This window comes from Durio zibethinus, unplaced genomic scaffold (genome assembly GCF_047325235.1).
Source record: "Durio zibethinus cultivar Kanyao isolate XHJ-2024 unplaced genomic scaffold, ASM4732523v1 HiC_scaffold_1, whole genome shotgun sequence".
Taxonomy (NCBI): Eukaryota; Viridiplantae; Streptophyta; class Magnoliopsida; order Malvales; family Malvaceae; genus Durio; species Durio zibethinus.
Window position 1 is genome coordinate 578,574 of NW_028323042.1, and position 18,724 is coordinate 597,297.

At 31.0% G+C, this 18,724-nt stretch overlaps 1 protein-coding gene across 1 annotated transcript; it reads left to right on the plus strand.

The window, feature by feature from the left end:
• Positions 1–6,126: 6,126 nt before the first annotated feature.
• LOC149506118 (NAD(P)H-quinone oxidoreductase subunit H, chloroplastic) lies at positions 6,127–10,793 on the plus strand. The gene is made up of 2 exons (XM_089757887.1): positions 6,127–8,296; positions 9,417–10,793. Exon 1 carries the CDS (start codon positions 6,561–6,563, stop codon positions 7,740–7,742), a length of 1,182 nt encoding a protein of 393 aa, XP_089614013.1. The 5' UTR covers positions 6,127–6,560; the 3' UTR covers positions 7,743–8,296; positions 9,417–10,793.
• The last annotated feature ends 7,931 nt before the right edge of the window (positions 10,794–18,724 follow it).

Sequence of the window (18,724 nt, forward strand, 5' to 3'; positions counted from 1 at the left end):
CCTGTCTTTACTCTATAGGTAGAAAACCGTCACACATGCTGACTAAGAAACTGACAGGAATTCATCAAAGCCGAAGAAAAGGGCAGGAATTGGAGGAATTGAAGGAATTGGAGGAAAGGGAGGAAGAAACAAACATAGAAATAGAAACTATTTCCAAAGGGGGGGAGGAACAGGTATCCACCAAAGAAAATCTTTCTTATTACCCTTTTTCGAAAGAGACCGACTATAAAAATAGCCCAGTTTATGAAACTTCTTATCTGGATGGGAATCAGGAAAATTCGAAGTTAGAAATAATATCAGAAAAAAAAGAATATAAAAAATTATTATGGTTTGAAAAACCTCTTGTGACGCTTATTTTTGATTATAAACAACGGAATCGACCTTGGCGATATATAAAAAATAATCGGTTTGACAATGCTCTAAAAAATGAAATGTCACAATATTTTTTTTATACATGTCGAAGTGATGGAAAAGAAAAAATCTCTTTTACATATCCACCTAGTTTAGCAGCTTTTGGAGAAATGGTACAAAAACAAATAGATTTTTTCACACCAGAAGAATTGTTTTCTGACGAATCGTATACTGATTGGAGTTTTATCAATGAACTAAAAAGAATAAATTTAAGTAAGGAGTTTATAAAGAGAGTCGAATATTTAGATAAGGAATATTTATATAAGGAATCTTTTGATCTGGGCATACTTGAAAAAAGGACTCGATTTTCTAATTATGAAACTAATGAAGAAACTAATAATGAAACTAATAATGAAACTAATAATGAAACTAATAATGAAGAAACTACTACTGAAACTAATAATGAAACTAATAATGAAACTAATAATGAAACTAATAATGAAACTAATAATGAAACTAAAAGAAATAATGAAATTAAAAGAAATAATGAAACTAATAATGAAACTAATAATGAAACTAATAATGAAACTAAAAGAAATAATGAAACTAAAAGAAATAATGAAACTAAAAGAAATAATGAAACTAATAATGAAACTAATAATGAAACTAATAATGAAACTAAAATAAAATACTTGCCTAAAATATATGATCCTTTCTTGCAGGGACCCTACCGCGGAAGAATCAAAAAATTGTTTTCACCTTTAAGTGAAAAAACAAACACGGATCCGTTTTGGATAAATAAGATTCATGTTATACTTCTTGCTACTGATTATTACGAATTTGAACAGACAATAGATACACTCAAATCATTATCAACAGAAAAAGAACTTTCTTTATTGACAGAAACAGAAGATGAACAGACAATAGATACACTCAAATCATTATCAACAGAAAAAGAACTTTCTTTATTGACAGAAACAGAAGATGAACAGACAATAGATACACTCAAATCATTATCAACAGAAAAAGAACTTTCTTTATTGACAGAAACAGAAGATGAACAGACAATAGATACACTCAAATCATTATCAACAGAAAAAGAACTTTCTTTATTGACAGAAACAGAAGATGAACAGACAATAGATACACTCAAATCATTATCAACAGAAAAAGAACTTTCTTTATTGACAGAAACAGAAGATGAACAGACAATAGATACACTCAAATCATTATCAACAGAAAAAGAACTTTCTTTATTGACAGAAACAGAAGATGAACAGGGAAATATCGATTCCGAGGATCGAGTCAAAATTTTGAAATTTTTATGCAATATAGTTATAACTAATCCCGACAATCAAACAATTATAAAAAAATCTAATGGAATAAAAGAAATAAGTAATGGAATAAAAGAAATAAGTAAAGAAGTTCCTCGATGGTCATACAAACTACTCGACATTTTCGAACAACACCATAGAGGAGGCGAGGAACACATGATAACAGATTATGCAATTCGTTCAAGAATCTTCCGGTACGCAATAGTTTTTTCTAAGGAGGAGTTAAAGGATGATTTTTTTCTACCAAACGATATAGAAAACGACCTATCTTTGATGGAATATTCGCCAGAACCGAATTTTCGTCGAGACATAATAAAAGGTGCCGTGCGTGCCCAAAGACGTAAAATAATTAATGGGGAACTGTTTCAATCAAATGTGCATTCCCCACTTTTTTTTGACAGAGTAGACAGCCTCTTCTTCAGAGTGTTCAGATCTTTGTATTCTGATATTTCTTGGCTGATAAAACTAATATCTCGAAATTGGATATGGAAAAACAAAGAATCACAAATTTCTGATTATACAGAAAATGAGGAGGACATAAGAGAAGAAGACGAAGAGATAAGAGAAAGCATAGAAAAGATACAAGAAAGAGACAAAGAGGAAGAAAAAAGAAGAGAAAGCATAGAAGAGATACAAAAAGGAGACAAAAAAGAGAAAGAAAAAAGAAGACAAGAGTCAGAGGCAGATGACTTCCTGCTGGACGCAGCAGAATTTTGGGATATCGTCTTTTTTGGTCAAGGACCAAGGGGCATCATGTTAATAGCCCAATCGATTTTTAGAAAATATATTCTATTACCTTCATTGATAATAGCTAAAAACATTGTCCGTATATTATTATTTCAAATTCCTGAGTGGTCCACGGATTTCAAGGGTTGGAAGCGAGAAATACATGTTAAATGCACTTATAATGGTCTTCAATTCTCCACAAAAGACTTTCCAAAAAATTGGTTATCAGAAGGTATCCAGATCAAGATCCTATATCCTTTTCGCCTGAAACCTTGGCGCGGATCTAAACTGAAACCCTCTCATAAAGATCCAATGAAAAAAAAGCATAAAGATCCAATGAAAAAAAAGCATAAAGATCCAATGAAAAAAAAGAAAGTTAAAAAGAATGATTTTTGCTTTTTAACAGCTTGTGGACTGGAAAGTGACTTACCTTGCGGTCCTCCTCGAAGACGGCCTTCGTTTTTTCAGCCTATTTTTAACGAACTAGAAAAAAAAAGTGAAAAATGGAAAATTTTTAAAAAAGGAAAAAAATTGTTTCGAAAAGTCTCAGGAGAAACAAAAATTCCATTTGTAAAGGGAATAATAAAAAAACTTTCAAAAAGAAATCCAGTTTTGGAGTTGAGAGAAGAATTGGGCGAAACTAAAAAAGATTTGGGCGAAACTAAAAAAGATTCGATAATCAGTAATAAGATGATTGACGAATCATCCCTTCAAATTCAATCTATGGAGCGGACAAATTATTCATTAACAGAAAAAAAGATAAAAGATCTGACTGAGAGAACAAACACAATCAAAAATCAAATAGAAAAAATTATAAAAGACAAGAAATTAGAATCATCAAAAAAATTTTGGAAAATATTAAAAAGAAGAAATATTCGATTAATCCGTAAATTCTATTTATTTATAAAACTTTTTATTCAAAAGATATACATAGATATTTTTCTATATATCATTAAATATATCATTAATATTCCAAGACCCAATCCACAACTTTTTCTTGAATCAACAAAAAAAATGATTGATAAATTCATTTACAATAATGAAGCAAATCAAGAAAGAATTAATAAACCAAATAAAAATACAATTCATTTTATTTCAACTATAAAAAATATAAAAAACTCACTTTCGAATATTAGAAATCAAAATGCAAAAGCTTTTTGTGACTTATCCTCCCTCTCACAAGCATATGTATTTTACAAATTATCACAAACCCAAGTTATTAAATTCAAACCTATCCTTCAATATCACGGAACATCTCTTTTTCTTAAAAATGAAATAAAAGATTATTTTGAAGAACAAGGAATATCTCATTCCCAATTAAAACATCATTATGGGTTAAGACAAAAAATCTCTGGAATAAAGGAATGGAAAAACTGGTTAAGGAGTCATTATCAATACGATTATCAATACGATTTAGTTCAGAGTATATGGCTTAGATTAGTACCAGAACAATGGCGAAATAGAGTCAATCAACACTATATGGCTCAAAATAAAGATTTAACAAAATGGGATTCAGATGAAAAAGAAAGATTAATACATTACGAAAAAAAAAATGATTTTCAAGCGAATTCATTACTGAATCAAGAATATAAACTGAATCAAGAACAAAAACGGAATCAAGAACAAAAATATAAAAAAGATAATTTTAAAAAACACTATAGATATAATTTATTATCATATATATTTATTATATATCAAGATATGAGGGACTCATATACTTATGGATCACCATTACAAGTAAATAAGAGGGAAGAGATTCCTTATAATTACAACATGGATAAACGAAAATTTTTTGATATATTGGGGGATATTCCTATCCATAATTATCTAACGGGGAAAACGGGGAAAACGGGGAAATTTTCGCATAGAAAATTTTTTAATTGGAGAATTCTTAATTTTTGTCTTAGAAATAAGACCGATATTGAGTCCTGGGTCGATACCAGTACCAAGAGTAAGAAGACCAGTACCAAGAGTAAGAAAACCAGTACCAAGAGTAAGAAAAATATTAAGACTGTGATTAATAATTTTAATAATTATCAAATATCGAATCTGGAACTTTGGTTCTTCCCAGAATTTGTGCTACTATATAATGCATATAAGGTTGAACCATGGATCATACCAATAAAACTACTTCTTTTCAATTTTAATTTTAATGGAAAAAAAGAGGATCTTGTATCAGATGCAAAAAAAAAAAGAAAATTTAGATCCGTTCTCTCAAATCAAGAAAAAGATGTTGAAGAAGATTATGGTAAATCATCCAATCAAGAAAAAGGTAAATCATCCAATCAAGAAAAAGGTAAATCATACAATCAAGAAAAAGATGTTGAAGAAGATTATGGTAAATCATCCAATCAAGAAAAAGGTAAATCATCCAATCAAGAAAAAGGTAAATCATACAATCAAGAAAAAGATGTTGAAGAAGATTATGGTAAATCATACAATGAAGAAAAAGGTAAATCATACAATCAAGAAAAAGATGTTGAAGAAGATTATGGTAAATCATACAATGAAGAAAAAGGTAAATCATACAATCAAGAAAAAGATGTTGAAGAAGATTATGGTAAATCATCCAATCAAGAAAAAGGTAAATCATACAATCAAGAAAAAGATGTTGAAGAAGATTATGGTAAATCATCCAATCAAGAAAAAGGTAAATCATACAATCAAGAAAAAGGTAAATCATCCAATCAAGAAAAAGGTAAATCATCCAATCAAGAAAAAGGTAAATCAGATCAAGAAAAAGGTAAATCAGACAATCAAGAAAAAGATGTTGAAGAAGATTCTGGTAAATCAAAAAAACATAGAAAGGAAGACGAGAGCAAGAGAGAAGCTCGTTTATTCCTACAAAAGTATTTGTATTTTCAATTCGGATGGGATGCTGATTCTTTCGATGAAAAAATAATCAAAAATATCAAAGCATATTCTTTCATTCTTGGCCTGATAAATATGAATGAAACTTTTCTATACTCTGTTAGAAGAGGAGGAACGAATCTGGATATTTTGATGGATTCGGCGGATAAGTTACTTTTAACTTATCAATACCTACTCAAAAAAGGAGTATTGATTATCGAACCAATTCGCCGGTATGTAGAAATTGATGGACAATTTATTCTATATCAAACTATAAGTATTTCATTGGTTCATAAAAATAAACATGAAATTAATCAAAGACGCAAAAAAAAAAAAAGACGCAAAAAAAAAAACTATATTGAAAAAAATAATTTTGATGAATCCATTGCAAGACATCAAAAAATGACTGAAAATAAAGACAAAAATCATTATGATTTGTTTATTCCTGAAAATATTTTATCCCCTAACCACCGGAGAGAATTGCGAATTCGAATTTCTTTCAATTCAAGGGATAAAAATGGTATGCATAGAAATCCAGTATTTTTAAATAATGTAAAAAACTGTGGTCAAGTTTTGAATAAAAACAAACATCTTGATAGTGATAAAAAGAAACTAATTAAATTAAAGTTCTTTCTTTGGCCCAATTATCGATTAGAAGATTTAGCTTGTATGAATCGCTATTGGTTTAATAGTAATAATGGCAGTCGTTTCAGTATGGTAAGGATACATATGTATCCGCGTTTGAAAATTCGTCAATGGTACATTTTTCCATATATTATGATTGAAAACCGGATTGATTAATTTTATTTGAAAAAATTATAAAGTTCATAACGAACTTAAAATCATTGTGCATATTAAAATGAATGGTATTATTATTATTACTGATCAGTAAAATTCACATTCAAAAAAAGGGGGAGAGAAATTTTTGTTTTATGGTAAAAAATTCATTCATCTCAGTTATTTTTCAAGAAAAAAAAGAAGAAAACAAGGGGTCCGTTGAATTTCAAATAGTCAGTTTCACCAATAAGATACGAAGACTTACTTCACATTTGGAATTGCACAAAAAAGACTATTTATCTCAGAGAGGTCTACGTAAAATTCTAGGAAAACGTCAACGGCTTCTGTCTTATTTATCAAAGAAAAATAACATACGTTATAAAGAATTAATTAGTGAGTTGGATATTCGGGAATCAAAAAATCGTTAATTTGATTGAATTAGTCGATTTATTATATTTTTCATTTTGATGTACTTCTTTTCGTTTTCAACAATTCATGTAAGAATGAATCGAGGAAAAACTTATGAATCTATCAGCTACAGAAAAAGACCTTATGATAGTCAATATGGGACCTCACCACCCATCAATGCACGGTGTTCTTCGTCTCATCGTTACTCTAGATGGTGAAGATGTTGTTGACTGTGAACCAATATTAGGTTATTTACACAGAGGAATGGAAAAAATTGCGGAAAACCGAACAATTATACAATATTTGCCTTATGTAACACGTTGGGATTATTTAGCCACTATGTTCACGGAAGCAATAACCGTAAATGGACCAGAACAATTGGGCAATATTCAAGTCCCTAAAAGAGCCAGCTATATCAGAGTAATTATGTTGGAGTTGAGTCGTATAGCTTCTCATCTATTATGGCTTGGACCTTTTATGGCCGATATTGGTGCACAGACCCCCTTTTTCTATATTTTCAGAGAAAGAGAATTAGTATATGATCTATTCGAAGCTGCCACCGGTATGAGAATGATGCATAATTATTTTCGTATCGGAGGAGTAGCGGCCGATCTACCCTATGGCTGGATAGATAAATGTTTGGATTTCTGTGATTATTTTTTAACAGGAATTGTTGAATATCAAAAACTTATTACGCGAAATCCTATTTTTTTAGAACGAGTTGAAGGGGTAGGGGTTATTGGTGGAGAAGAAGCAATAAATTGGGGTCTATCCGGCCCAATGCTACGAGCCTCTGGAATCAAATGGGATCTTCGTAAAGTTGATCATTATGAGTGTTACGACGAATTTGATTGGGAAATCCAGTGGCAAAAAGAAGGAGATTCATTAGCTCGTTATTTAGTCCGAATCAGTGAAATGACGGAATCCATAAAAATAATTCAACAGGCCCTGGAAGGAATTCCGGGGGGTCCCTATGAGAATTTAGAAATCCGATGTTTTGATCGAGAAAGGGATCCAGAATGGAATGATTTTGAATATCGATTCATTAGTAAAAAACCTTCTCCTACATTTGAATTACCGAGACAAGAACTTTATGCGAGAATGGAAGCCCCAAAGGGAGAATTAGGAATTTTTCTGATAGGAGATCAAAGTGGTTTTCCTTGGAGATGGAAAATTCGCCCGCCGGGTTTTATCAATTTGCAAATTCTTCCTCAGTTAGTTAAAAGAATGAAATTGGCTGATATTATGACGATACTAGGTAGCATAGATATCATTATGGGAGAAGTTGATCGTTGAAATGATAATTTATACAACAGAAGTAGAAGATATCAATTCCTTTTACAGATTGGAATCCTTAAAAGAGGTCTATGGGATCATATGGATGTTTGTCCCTATTTTGACTCTTGTATTGGGAATCACAATAGGTGTACTAGTAATTGTATGGTTAGAAAGAGAAATATCTGCAGGAATACAACAACGTATTGGGCCTGAATACGCCGGCCCTTTGGGAATTCTTCAAGCTCTAGCAGATGGAACAAAACTGCTTTTCAAAGAGAATATTCTTCCATCTAGAGGAAATACTCGTTTATTCCGTATTGGACCGTCTATAGCAGTCATATCCATTTTACTAAGTTTTTCAGTAATTCCTTTTAGCTCTCGCCTTATTTTAGCCGATCTCAATATCGGTATTTTTTTATGGATTGCCATTTCAAGTATTGCTCCTGTTGGACTTCTTATGTCAGGATACGGATCAAATAATAAATATTCCTTTTTAGGTGGTCTGCGAGCTGCTGCTCAATCGATTAGTTATGAAATACCATTAACTCTATGTGTTTTATCAATATCTCTACGTGCGATTCGTTGAAATATAAACTTTTCTTTTCCCTATTCCTTTCGTTCTATAAAATAAGCTGAATGGATTGAATAGATATCTTCGTTATTTTATTATCCTTCAGGTTGATAAACTAAATTAGATAGTTATATATGAGTGAAAGAAAGCAGCTTATAAATTCGCAGTAAATTAAACAAAAAAAAATTTAATCTCATTTCCTATGTACAAGAGTTAAGTGGAAGAAAACATAAGTGGAAGAAGTCTTTACCCCAAGACGGGTTGATTAGTCAATCTAGCTTGAAGCGGGCTCAAAAGATCAACCGTATAGAGTTTTGGCTATCCTTTGTATAGATTCCCATACATGTATTGCCAAACCAAACGGGGGATTGAACAAAAAAATGAGTGGATGGTTAGGAACACCAAAATACACAAAGGATTAGTAATGGAGATTATGTAAATTATATAAAAAGGATATTTCTGGATAACATAAAAAGAATACTAATTGGGGCTTTAAATTAGTAGAAATGAGTAGGCAGTACTACCCACGATTCCGGTCCAGAGTATGCTCCTATCCACCGATTAAAGTAATGACTATCAGGAACGAAATAATCCTTTACTATTTTTTAGTTTAAGCCCCCATTCGTAATTTTCTCAGATCAGAAAGAAGAATAGGAACGAAAAAGAAAGAATAAAAAATAAATATTTTTTTTTTTTTTATTCTTTCTTTCATATATATAGAGAGATATAATCTGTGTCATGATTTATGAGCTAATGTAATATTTAATTTTTTTCGTAATCGAAAACAATGGGTTGAAATATCTATTGATATTTCTACAAGAAGTATTTTATTGAAGGCTTAAGTTATTACTCAACAAATAAAAATTGAAATTAGTAACGGGCGAGATCAATTCAGAAGCACTTTTTTTATTCTTCATAATATAGCAGACAGAATTCCATTGGTATAATTTTGGACCTTCCAATCCATTTTTTCTCTATCTATTCTACAACCATACGAAGAGAAATAATACTGATTCGGTCCTTAAATTTATTTGTGACCCACGAGGAGCCGTATGAGTTGAAAACCTCATGTACGGTTTTGGACTAGCGATGGGAACAGTGATGTTATCATCGACTATAATTATCTAACAGCTCAAGTACAGTTGATATAGTTGAGGCGCAATCAAAATATGGGGTTTGGGGATGGAATTTGTGGCGTCAGCCAATAGGGTTTATCGTTTTTCTAATTTCTTCTCTAGCAGAATGTGAGAGATTACCTTTTGATTTACCAGAAGCCGAGGAAGAATTAGTAGCAGGGTATCAAACCGAATATTCGGGTATCAAATTTGGTTTATTTTATGTTGCTTCCTATCTAAATCTATTACTTTCTTCCTTATTTGTAACAGTTCTTTACTTGGGGGGTTGGAATATTTCCATTCCGTACGTATTCGTCCCTGAGCTATTTGAAATAAATAAAATGAATGGAATCTTTGGAACGACAATTGGTATCTTTATTACATTAGCTAAAACTTATTTGTTTTTGTTTATTTCTATCGCAACAAGATGGACTTTACCTAGGTTAAGAATGGACCAATTATTAAATCTTGGATGGAAATTTCTTTTACCCATTTCTCTCGGTAATCTATTATTAACAACTTCTTTCCAACTTCTTTCACTGTAAAGAAAAAAAGAATACGAGATTCATGACTTGGTTCAAACAAGAGAAAGAAACAAACATAAAATTATTCATAGATATTCACGATATGTTCCCTATGGTAACTGGGTTCATGAATTATGGCCACCAAACAGTCCGAGCAGCAAGGTACATTGGTCAAGGTTTCATGATTACCTTATCCCACGCAAATCGTTTACCTGTAACTATTCAATACCCTTATGAAAAATTAATCGCATCAGAGCGTTTCCGTGGGCGAATCCATTTTGAATTTGATAAATGCATTGCTTGTGAAGTATGTGTTCGTGTATGCCCTATAGATCTGCCTGTTGTTGATTGGAAATTTGAAACGGATATTAGAAAAAAACGATTGCTTAATTACAGTATTGATTTCGGAATTTGTATATTTTGTGGTAACTGCGTTGAGTATTGTCCAACAAATTGTTTATCAATGACTGAAGAATATGAACTTTCTACTTACGACCGTCACGAATTGAATTATAATCAAATTGCTTTGGGCCGTTTACCAATGTCAGTAATTGACGATTATACAATTCGAACAATTTTGAATTCGCCTCAAAGAAAAACTGAGTAAGTAAACCTCCTATTCTATTAAAGAGAAATTTCCAATTCTTTTAAGGTTCCGTTTTGGTTTAAGTTAAAAGAATATTTGGTTTGACTTAAAAGAATGAGGCCTTTACTCTTTGTTTGGTCAATAAATAAAAATTCAATTACAAATTAACTGGTTGATAAGAATTTCGAATTCATTTTTCTTGAAAATCTATTAATATATTCGTAATTATTTCGAAATATATAGTTTCAAAAAACAAAATACCCTTTCGAACCGAACAAAAAAAAAGAATTAAAAACGAAACAATAATTGTACTTAGATCAATTCACACCTAATAGATTAGGATTTTATTCAATTAGGAACGTATCATAAAAAAAAAATTCCTGGTCGGGTCAATAAGATCATGAAAAGCATTTCGATTTATTTATCTCTTATTTTACATATAATGGATTTGCCTGGACCAATACACGATTTTCTTTTAGTTTTTCTGGGATCGGGTCTTATATTAGGGGGCCTGGGAGTGGTATTACTTACCAATCCAATTTTTTCTGCCTTTTCATTGGGATTGGTTCTTGTTTGTATATCCTTATTCTATATTCTCTCAAATTCTCATTTTGTAGCTGCTGCCCAGCTTCTTATTTATGTGGGAGCCATAAATGTTTTAATCCTATTTGCTGTGATGTTCATGAATGGTTCAGAATATTATAAAAATTTTAATCTGTGGACCATTGGGAATGGCCTTACTTCGTTGATTTGTACAAGTATTCTTGTTTCGCTAATTACTACTATATTAGATACATCATGGTACGGGATTATTTGGACTACAAGATCAAACCAAATTATAGAACAAGATTTGATAAGTAATAGTCAACAAATTGGAATTCATTTAGCAACAGATTTTTTTCTTCCATTTGAATTCATTTCACTAATTCTTTTAGTTGCTTTGATAGGTGCAATTGCTGTGGCTCGTCAGTAATAAATCTTTCTAACTAGGAATAGCAAGCAATCCAAATTAAACTTTTTTCTGTCTTATCGCATCTATTTTCCTTGAATTCTTGTTCGTGTATAAAATATAAAATAGAAATTCGTTTATTCGAGATATTTCCAATATATTCTTTTTGTTATATTCTATTCTAGTCAATCAAATCCGTTGAATTATTGTTCATATTAAAATGAATCGAAATTGATAAGGAGTTGGTCAATGATGCTCGAACATATACTTGTTTTGAGTGCCTATTTATTTTCTATCGGTATTTATGGATTGATCACGAGTCGAAATATGGTTCGGGCCCTTATGTGTCTTGAACTTATACTGAATGCGGTTAATATAAATTTTGTAACATTTTCTGATTTTTTTGATAGTCGGCAATTAAAAGGAAATATTTTATCAATTTTTGTTATAGCTATTGCAGCCGCTGAAGCAGCTATTGGATCAGCTATTGTTTCCTCAATTTATCGTAACAGAAAATCAACGCGTATCAATCAATCAACTTTGTTGAATAAGTAATATTAATAATATTAAATTATAAGATTCACCAATTTGAATTAGCATGTCCAATATGTTGGAATCTACATCATGTTTTCGAAAACGTAAGAAATCAAAGTATCTTGGTCCTTTCTTATGAGTTGATCCCGAAGGAAATTGATTAGAAAATTTCTGGTAAATCGTTGATTCATCTGGTGTTTAACTATAATGATTCATTTACAAGTTTACTAGATTGAAATTTTATGATGTTCAAAAAATTATAGATCCCATGTCACATTCAGTAAAAATTTATGATACATGTATAGGGTGTACTCAATGTGTCCGAGCCTGCCCCACCGATGTGTTAGAAATGATACCTTGGGATGGATGTAAAGCTAAGCAAATTGCTTCCGCTCCAAGAACAGAAGACTGTGTTGGTTGTAAGAGATGTGAATCCGCTTGTCCAACAGATTTCTTGAGCGTTCGAGTTTATTTATGGCATGAAACAACTCGAAGTATGGGTCTAGCTTATTGATACGTTCCCGAAAACCCCACTTGAATACATTTTGAATCCATTTTATTTTTTTTTTACTGAAAAAACCCGTGCTCAAAAAAAATCTTTTTTGAGCACGGGTTTTTCTGGTCCAAGTGCATCTTGTCTTTACCACGAATTATTTTCCTTGGTTAACAATAATTGTAGTTTTACCAATATCTGCAGGTTCTTTAATTTTCTTTCTTCCTCATAGAGGAAATAAGCTAATTAAGTGGTATACTATGTGTATATGCATATTTGAACTCCTTCTAACAACCTATGCATTTTGTTATCATTTCCGATTGGACGATCCATTAATCCAGCTGGAGGAAGATTATAAATGGATAAATTTTTTTGATTTTTACTGGAGATTGGGAATAGATGGACTTTCTATAGGGCCCATTTTACTGACAGGATTTATCACTACTTTAGCTACTTTGGCGGCTTGGCCAGTTACTCGAGATTCGCGATTATTCCATTTCTTGATGCTAGCAATGTACAGTGGTCAAATAGGATCATTTTCTTCTCGAGACCTTTTACTTTTTTTCATCATGTGGGAGTTCGAATTAATTCCCGTTTATCTACTTCTATCCATGTGGGGGGGAAAGAAACGTCTGTACTCGGCTACAAAATTTATTTTGTACACTGCGGGGGGTTCCATTTTTTTATTAATAGGAGTTTTGGGTATCGGTTTATACGGTTCTAATGAACCAACATTAAATTTTGAAACATTAGCTAATCAATCGTATCCTGTCGCACTGGAAATCATATTCTATATTGGATTTCTTATTGCTTTTGCTGTCAAATCGCCGATTATACCCTTACATACGTGGTTACCAGACACCCATGGGGAGGCACATTACAGTACTTGTATGCTTCTAGCCGGAATTTTATTAAAAATGGGAGCGTATGGATTAGTTCGCATCAATATGGAATTATTACCCCACGCTCATTCCATATTTTCTCCCTGGTTGATAATAGTGGGTACAATGCAAATAATTTATGCAGCTTCAACATCTCTTGGTCAACGGAATTTAAAAAAAAGAATAGCCTATTCCTCCGTATCTCATATGGGTTTCATAATTATAGGAATTGGCTCTATAACTGATACGGGACTCAACGGAGCTATTTTACAAATAATATCTCATGGATTTATCGGTGCTGCACTTTTTTTCTTGGCAGGAACGAGTTATGATAGAATGCGTCTTTTTTATCTCGACGAAATGGGTGGAATGGCTATTCCGATTCCAAAAATATTTACGATGTTCAGTATCTTATCGATGGCTTCTCTTGCATTACCGGGCATGAGTGGTTTTGTTGCAGAGTTGATAGTCTTTTTTGGAATAATTACCAGCCAAAAATATTTTTTAATGCCAAAAATACTAATTACTTTCGTAATGTCAATTGGAATGATATTAACTCCTATTTATTCATTATCTATGTCACGTCAAATGTTCTATGGATACAAGCTATTTAATGCTCAAAGTTCTTATTTTTTTGATTCTGGACCACGAGAGTTATTTGTTTCGATCTCTATCTTTCTACCAGTAATAGGTATTGGTATTTATCCGGATTTTGTCCTCTCATTATCAGGTGAGAAGGTCGAAACTATTCTATATAATTATTTTTATAGATAGTTTTGATGAATAAAACAAAAAATCAAAAAGTAATCCTATGATTTTTAAAATTGTTCGTTGTACAGTGAAAAAAAAAAGAAAGAAGTCTTTTTTCTTCTCTTAAGTTTAAGTTAAGTAAAAAAAGGTAAAAGAATTAAATTGAATTTTAATCAGACATCTTTGGCTTTTGTTAGAACCTTTTGAATCAAGTAGTGGAGTGATTCAAAAGGTTCTTGACAGCTTACAATAAGTTTTCTTATATATACGCTGTCCTATCTTAGTATTTGTTAGGCTTAGCCTTTTTATTCAATTCAATTAGATGTTAATGTAAATGAACCATAACTATGTAAACCTATTCCTAATAGATTGACCCCAAAATAGCATATCCAAATTATAAGAAATCCCATAGAAGCCACAAGTGCGGAATTTACACCTTCCAAATTTTTATTTGTTCGGGTATGTAAATAAATCGCGAATACGGTCCAAGTAATAAATGCCCAAGTTTCCTTTGGGTCCCAATTCCAATATGATCCCCACGCCTCATTAGCCCATACGGCTCCCGAAAGAATTCCTATGGTTAAAAAGATAAACCCGAGACTAATAATACGATAACTCCAACGATCCAATTGTTGAGTCAATTGATACCTGTAAAAATTTTTAGAAGAAAGAAAATAAGTGTTTAATAAAACATTGCTTCTTTCATTCATGTATTGGATTTCGCCAAACGAAAATGACTGATTTAATAAATTATTGTTTTTACCAATAATTTTTATGGCTTTTCGAAATGTAATGACTAGAAGAGCTACTGATAATAATGATCCACATAAAAGAGCTGCATAGCCTAATACCATCATACTTACGTGCATCATTAACCACTGGGATTGGAGAGCAGGCGCTAATATTGCGGATTGATGCATTTTGGTTAAAAGACCCGAAGTGGCAAAGCCTCTGGGTAAAAATAACACTTGGTGCGGTTATTGCGCTTAAATCATTTTTACGCTTTTTAAAATAGTAAACCATATGAATAAGGGAGAAACCCCATGAAAGAAAGATTAATGATTCATATAAATCACTTAATGGGAAATGTCCTGAATAAATCCAACGAGTGACTAATAATCCTGTTATACAGAAAAAGGTAACTATCATGCCCTTTTCTGATGAATCATATAGTCCTACGACTTCATCGACTAATAAGAATAAGGTTAAAAAATGAATTGTAATTACAATTGAAACGACCGAAAAGGATATATGAGTTAATATATGCTCTAAAGTTGAAAAAATCATAAGAATTCTGAAAAAAGCGAGGGTTTCTAGATTTTATGGAATGGAAATCAGGAATTAAATTCATTATAGGACTTATTCTATCTCTTTTAGAAGATACTATGCCGCTACTCGGACTCGAACCGAGATGCTCTAGCACTGCTTCCTAAGAGCAGCGTGTCTACCGATTTCACCATAGCGGCTTGCTCGAAATCATAATAAGCCATTTTTTATTCAATCGTCGAGATTGAAGGTGAAGGGGTCAATTCAATGTAAAATGTAAAAGAAGCATTTAATTTAAATTGATGAATAAAAACTCGTTTAAATAGCAATTTGAAGGTTCAAAAAGAATCTTTATTATTTATCGTTTTATTTAATTATCCTTTTTTTTATTTAATATTTAATTTAATATTTAATTATTTCAACAGAGATTTTATAGTTTGTGTTTTCCTAAAAGAGAACTCCTCTATTGTAACTAAACTAACTAGTTGTAACTTCAATTCATAGATAGAATTCAACAAAAAAATGTTCTTTATCATTTTAATTTTTTAATGATTCATCTCTCATTCTTTTATATGATTTTTATGAATCTATAAAAAAAAAAATGCTTATCAATTGAATGAATAAATGAATGAAAAAATATTATTTTTAGAGATCACAATTTCAGCACCACATCCAATGATTTCAAAAGATTTATGTAATTTGCATAGCTTTGTATTAATCGTTAGGATTTTGCGTTTTAAGGATTTATCAAACCAACTAGATATTGGGTTGTACACGTTACGTTATATAAAAAGCGTTTCGATTCCTGTCATAATTGTACCATACTTCAAAAAAGTATTTCGAATTTCGAATTCTAAAAATATGTCTTGATTCATCTTCTTATACAAACATAGAATTTTTTTAGATCATTTTAAATTGATACATTATTTGTATATCCACTAAATTATAAAGGGAGTTTTCTCAATTGGGTTGAAAGCAAGGGAAGGATATATAGTAATTCAGAGAAATAATGATTCATAAAGTTACAAAATTGAAACTTATGGATTAGTTTCAACAACCCAGTTAAAGCTCTTATATATATGTGCTCCGATATAGCTATAGTATAAATATACAAATTTTTATTATTTAATTATTTAATTATTTATTATTATAAATTGAAATTGAATATTATAAAAATAACAAATTATTATAACACTAAGATACCAAATGGGGCGATGGGGAAAATGAGAATCCCCATCCCGGAAATGAAAAAAAAAAAGATATTCAAAAAAGAAAACCTTTGTATCTTATTCGAGTTAAACCAATTCAGATTAAAAAAAAATTATTTGTCGTACAAAAAAACTTTTTGAATTACCCGTAAAAATAGATCTCGATAATGAAAAAGCTTTCAACGCCGCCCAATATCCTTTCTTTTTCCAAACATTTTTTCGAATACGCTTTTTTGATGTAGAAGTACGTTTTTTTGGAACTGCCATTCAAAAAAAAGGTTATTTAGTGCTATAGTTGGATGTCAAAGACATCTATTTTTAAAACAAAATGATCGGTGTCTTTATGTCATTATTTATCTATTCCTATAGATTTTCTAGATTAATAGATTTTCTAGATTATAATTATCTATATACTACTATATAAATTTCATAAGAACTAAATAGAGATGGGAAAATAACATAAAATGCTTCTATTCTAGAAAAAAAAAAAAAAAAAAATATGATATAACCTTTTTTTATTTATATTCCATACACTATCCAGAAAAAAAGAAGAATTTGTATTTAATTTATTGGTACCTTTCTTTTTTATATCTCCATTCAAATCTATAGGATAGATTAGGATCTATTATGATATATAAATTGAATTGATGAAATCAAAAAAACGTAAAAAAGAGTCTTTCCTTCTCTATCTCTGCCTATTTTTTTTGTCGTCCTACATTTATAATTTATACATCTCCATTTATACACGAAAAATACATCAAAACAAAAAAATGTAAAAAAACCATTTTATTTACCTAATAAAAAACAAACTTGAATTTTTTTCTATTAATTGGTAATTGGTCAAGCTCGAAGAGAGAGTATGCCCAATTTTCATTTTCAATCAAATTCGAATGAGACTCGTAATTAATCTGTTAAAGGATACATAATTTTGAAAAAAAAAAAGAATATTTTTTTTTTCCATTAGTAACTCGGTGATATCATTTGATTACTTCTAACTTCGAAATTTGAATATTTTTGAAATATTTGAGAAAGATTAAAAGATTAATAATAGAAAATTCCAGTTAACTTTGTAATATCTTGATTGTATTATTGCTCCCTTTCCATCAAAAGAGATAAGAGCCGGTGAATCAGAAACGATTAATTAAGAAAGAATAAGAAAAAAGTTTTTATGGAGCATACATATCAATATTCATGGATCATACCTTTTGTGCCACTTCCAATTCCTATTTTAATAGGAATGGGACTCCTACTTTTTCCGACGGCAACAAAAAATCTTCGTCGTATGTGGGCTTTTCCCAATATTTTATTGTTAAGTATAGTTATGATTTTTTCGGTCGATCTGTCTATTCAGCAAATAAATAGAAGTTCTATCTATCAATATGGATGGTCTTGGACCATCAATAATGATTTTTCTTTCGAGTTTGGCTACTTTATTGATTCACTTACCTCTATTATGTCAATATTAATCACTACTGTTGGAATTTTTGTTCTTATTTATAGTGACAATTATATGTCTCATGATCAAGGATATTTGAGATTTTTTGCTTATATGAGTTTATTCAATACTTCAATGTTGGGATTAGTTACTAGTTCTAATTTGATACAAATTTATATTTTTTGGGAATTGGTTGGAATGTGTTCTTATCTATTAATAGGGTTTTGGTTCACACGACCTGTTGCGGCAAACGCTTGTCAAAAAGCGTTTGTAACTAATCGGATAGGCGATTTTGGTTTATTATTAGGAATCTTAGGTTTTTATTGGATAACGGGAAGTTTCGAATTTCAAGATTTGTTCGAAATATTTAATAACGTGATTTATAATAATGAGGTTCATTTTTTATTTGTTACTTTATGTGCCTCTTTATTATTTGCCGGCGCAGTTGCTAAATCTGCGCAGTTTCCCCTTCATGTATGGTTACCTGATGCCATGGAGGGGCCTACTCCTATTTCGGCTCTTATACATGCTGCCACTATGGTAGCAGCGCGGGAATTTTTCTTGTAGCCCGCCTTCTTCCTCTTTTCATAGTTATACCTTACATAATATCTAATATCTTTGATAGGTATAATAACAGTATTATTAGGGGCTACTTTAGCTCTTGCTCAAAAAGATATTAAGAGGGGTT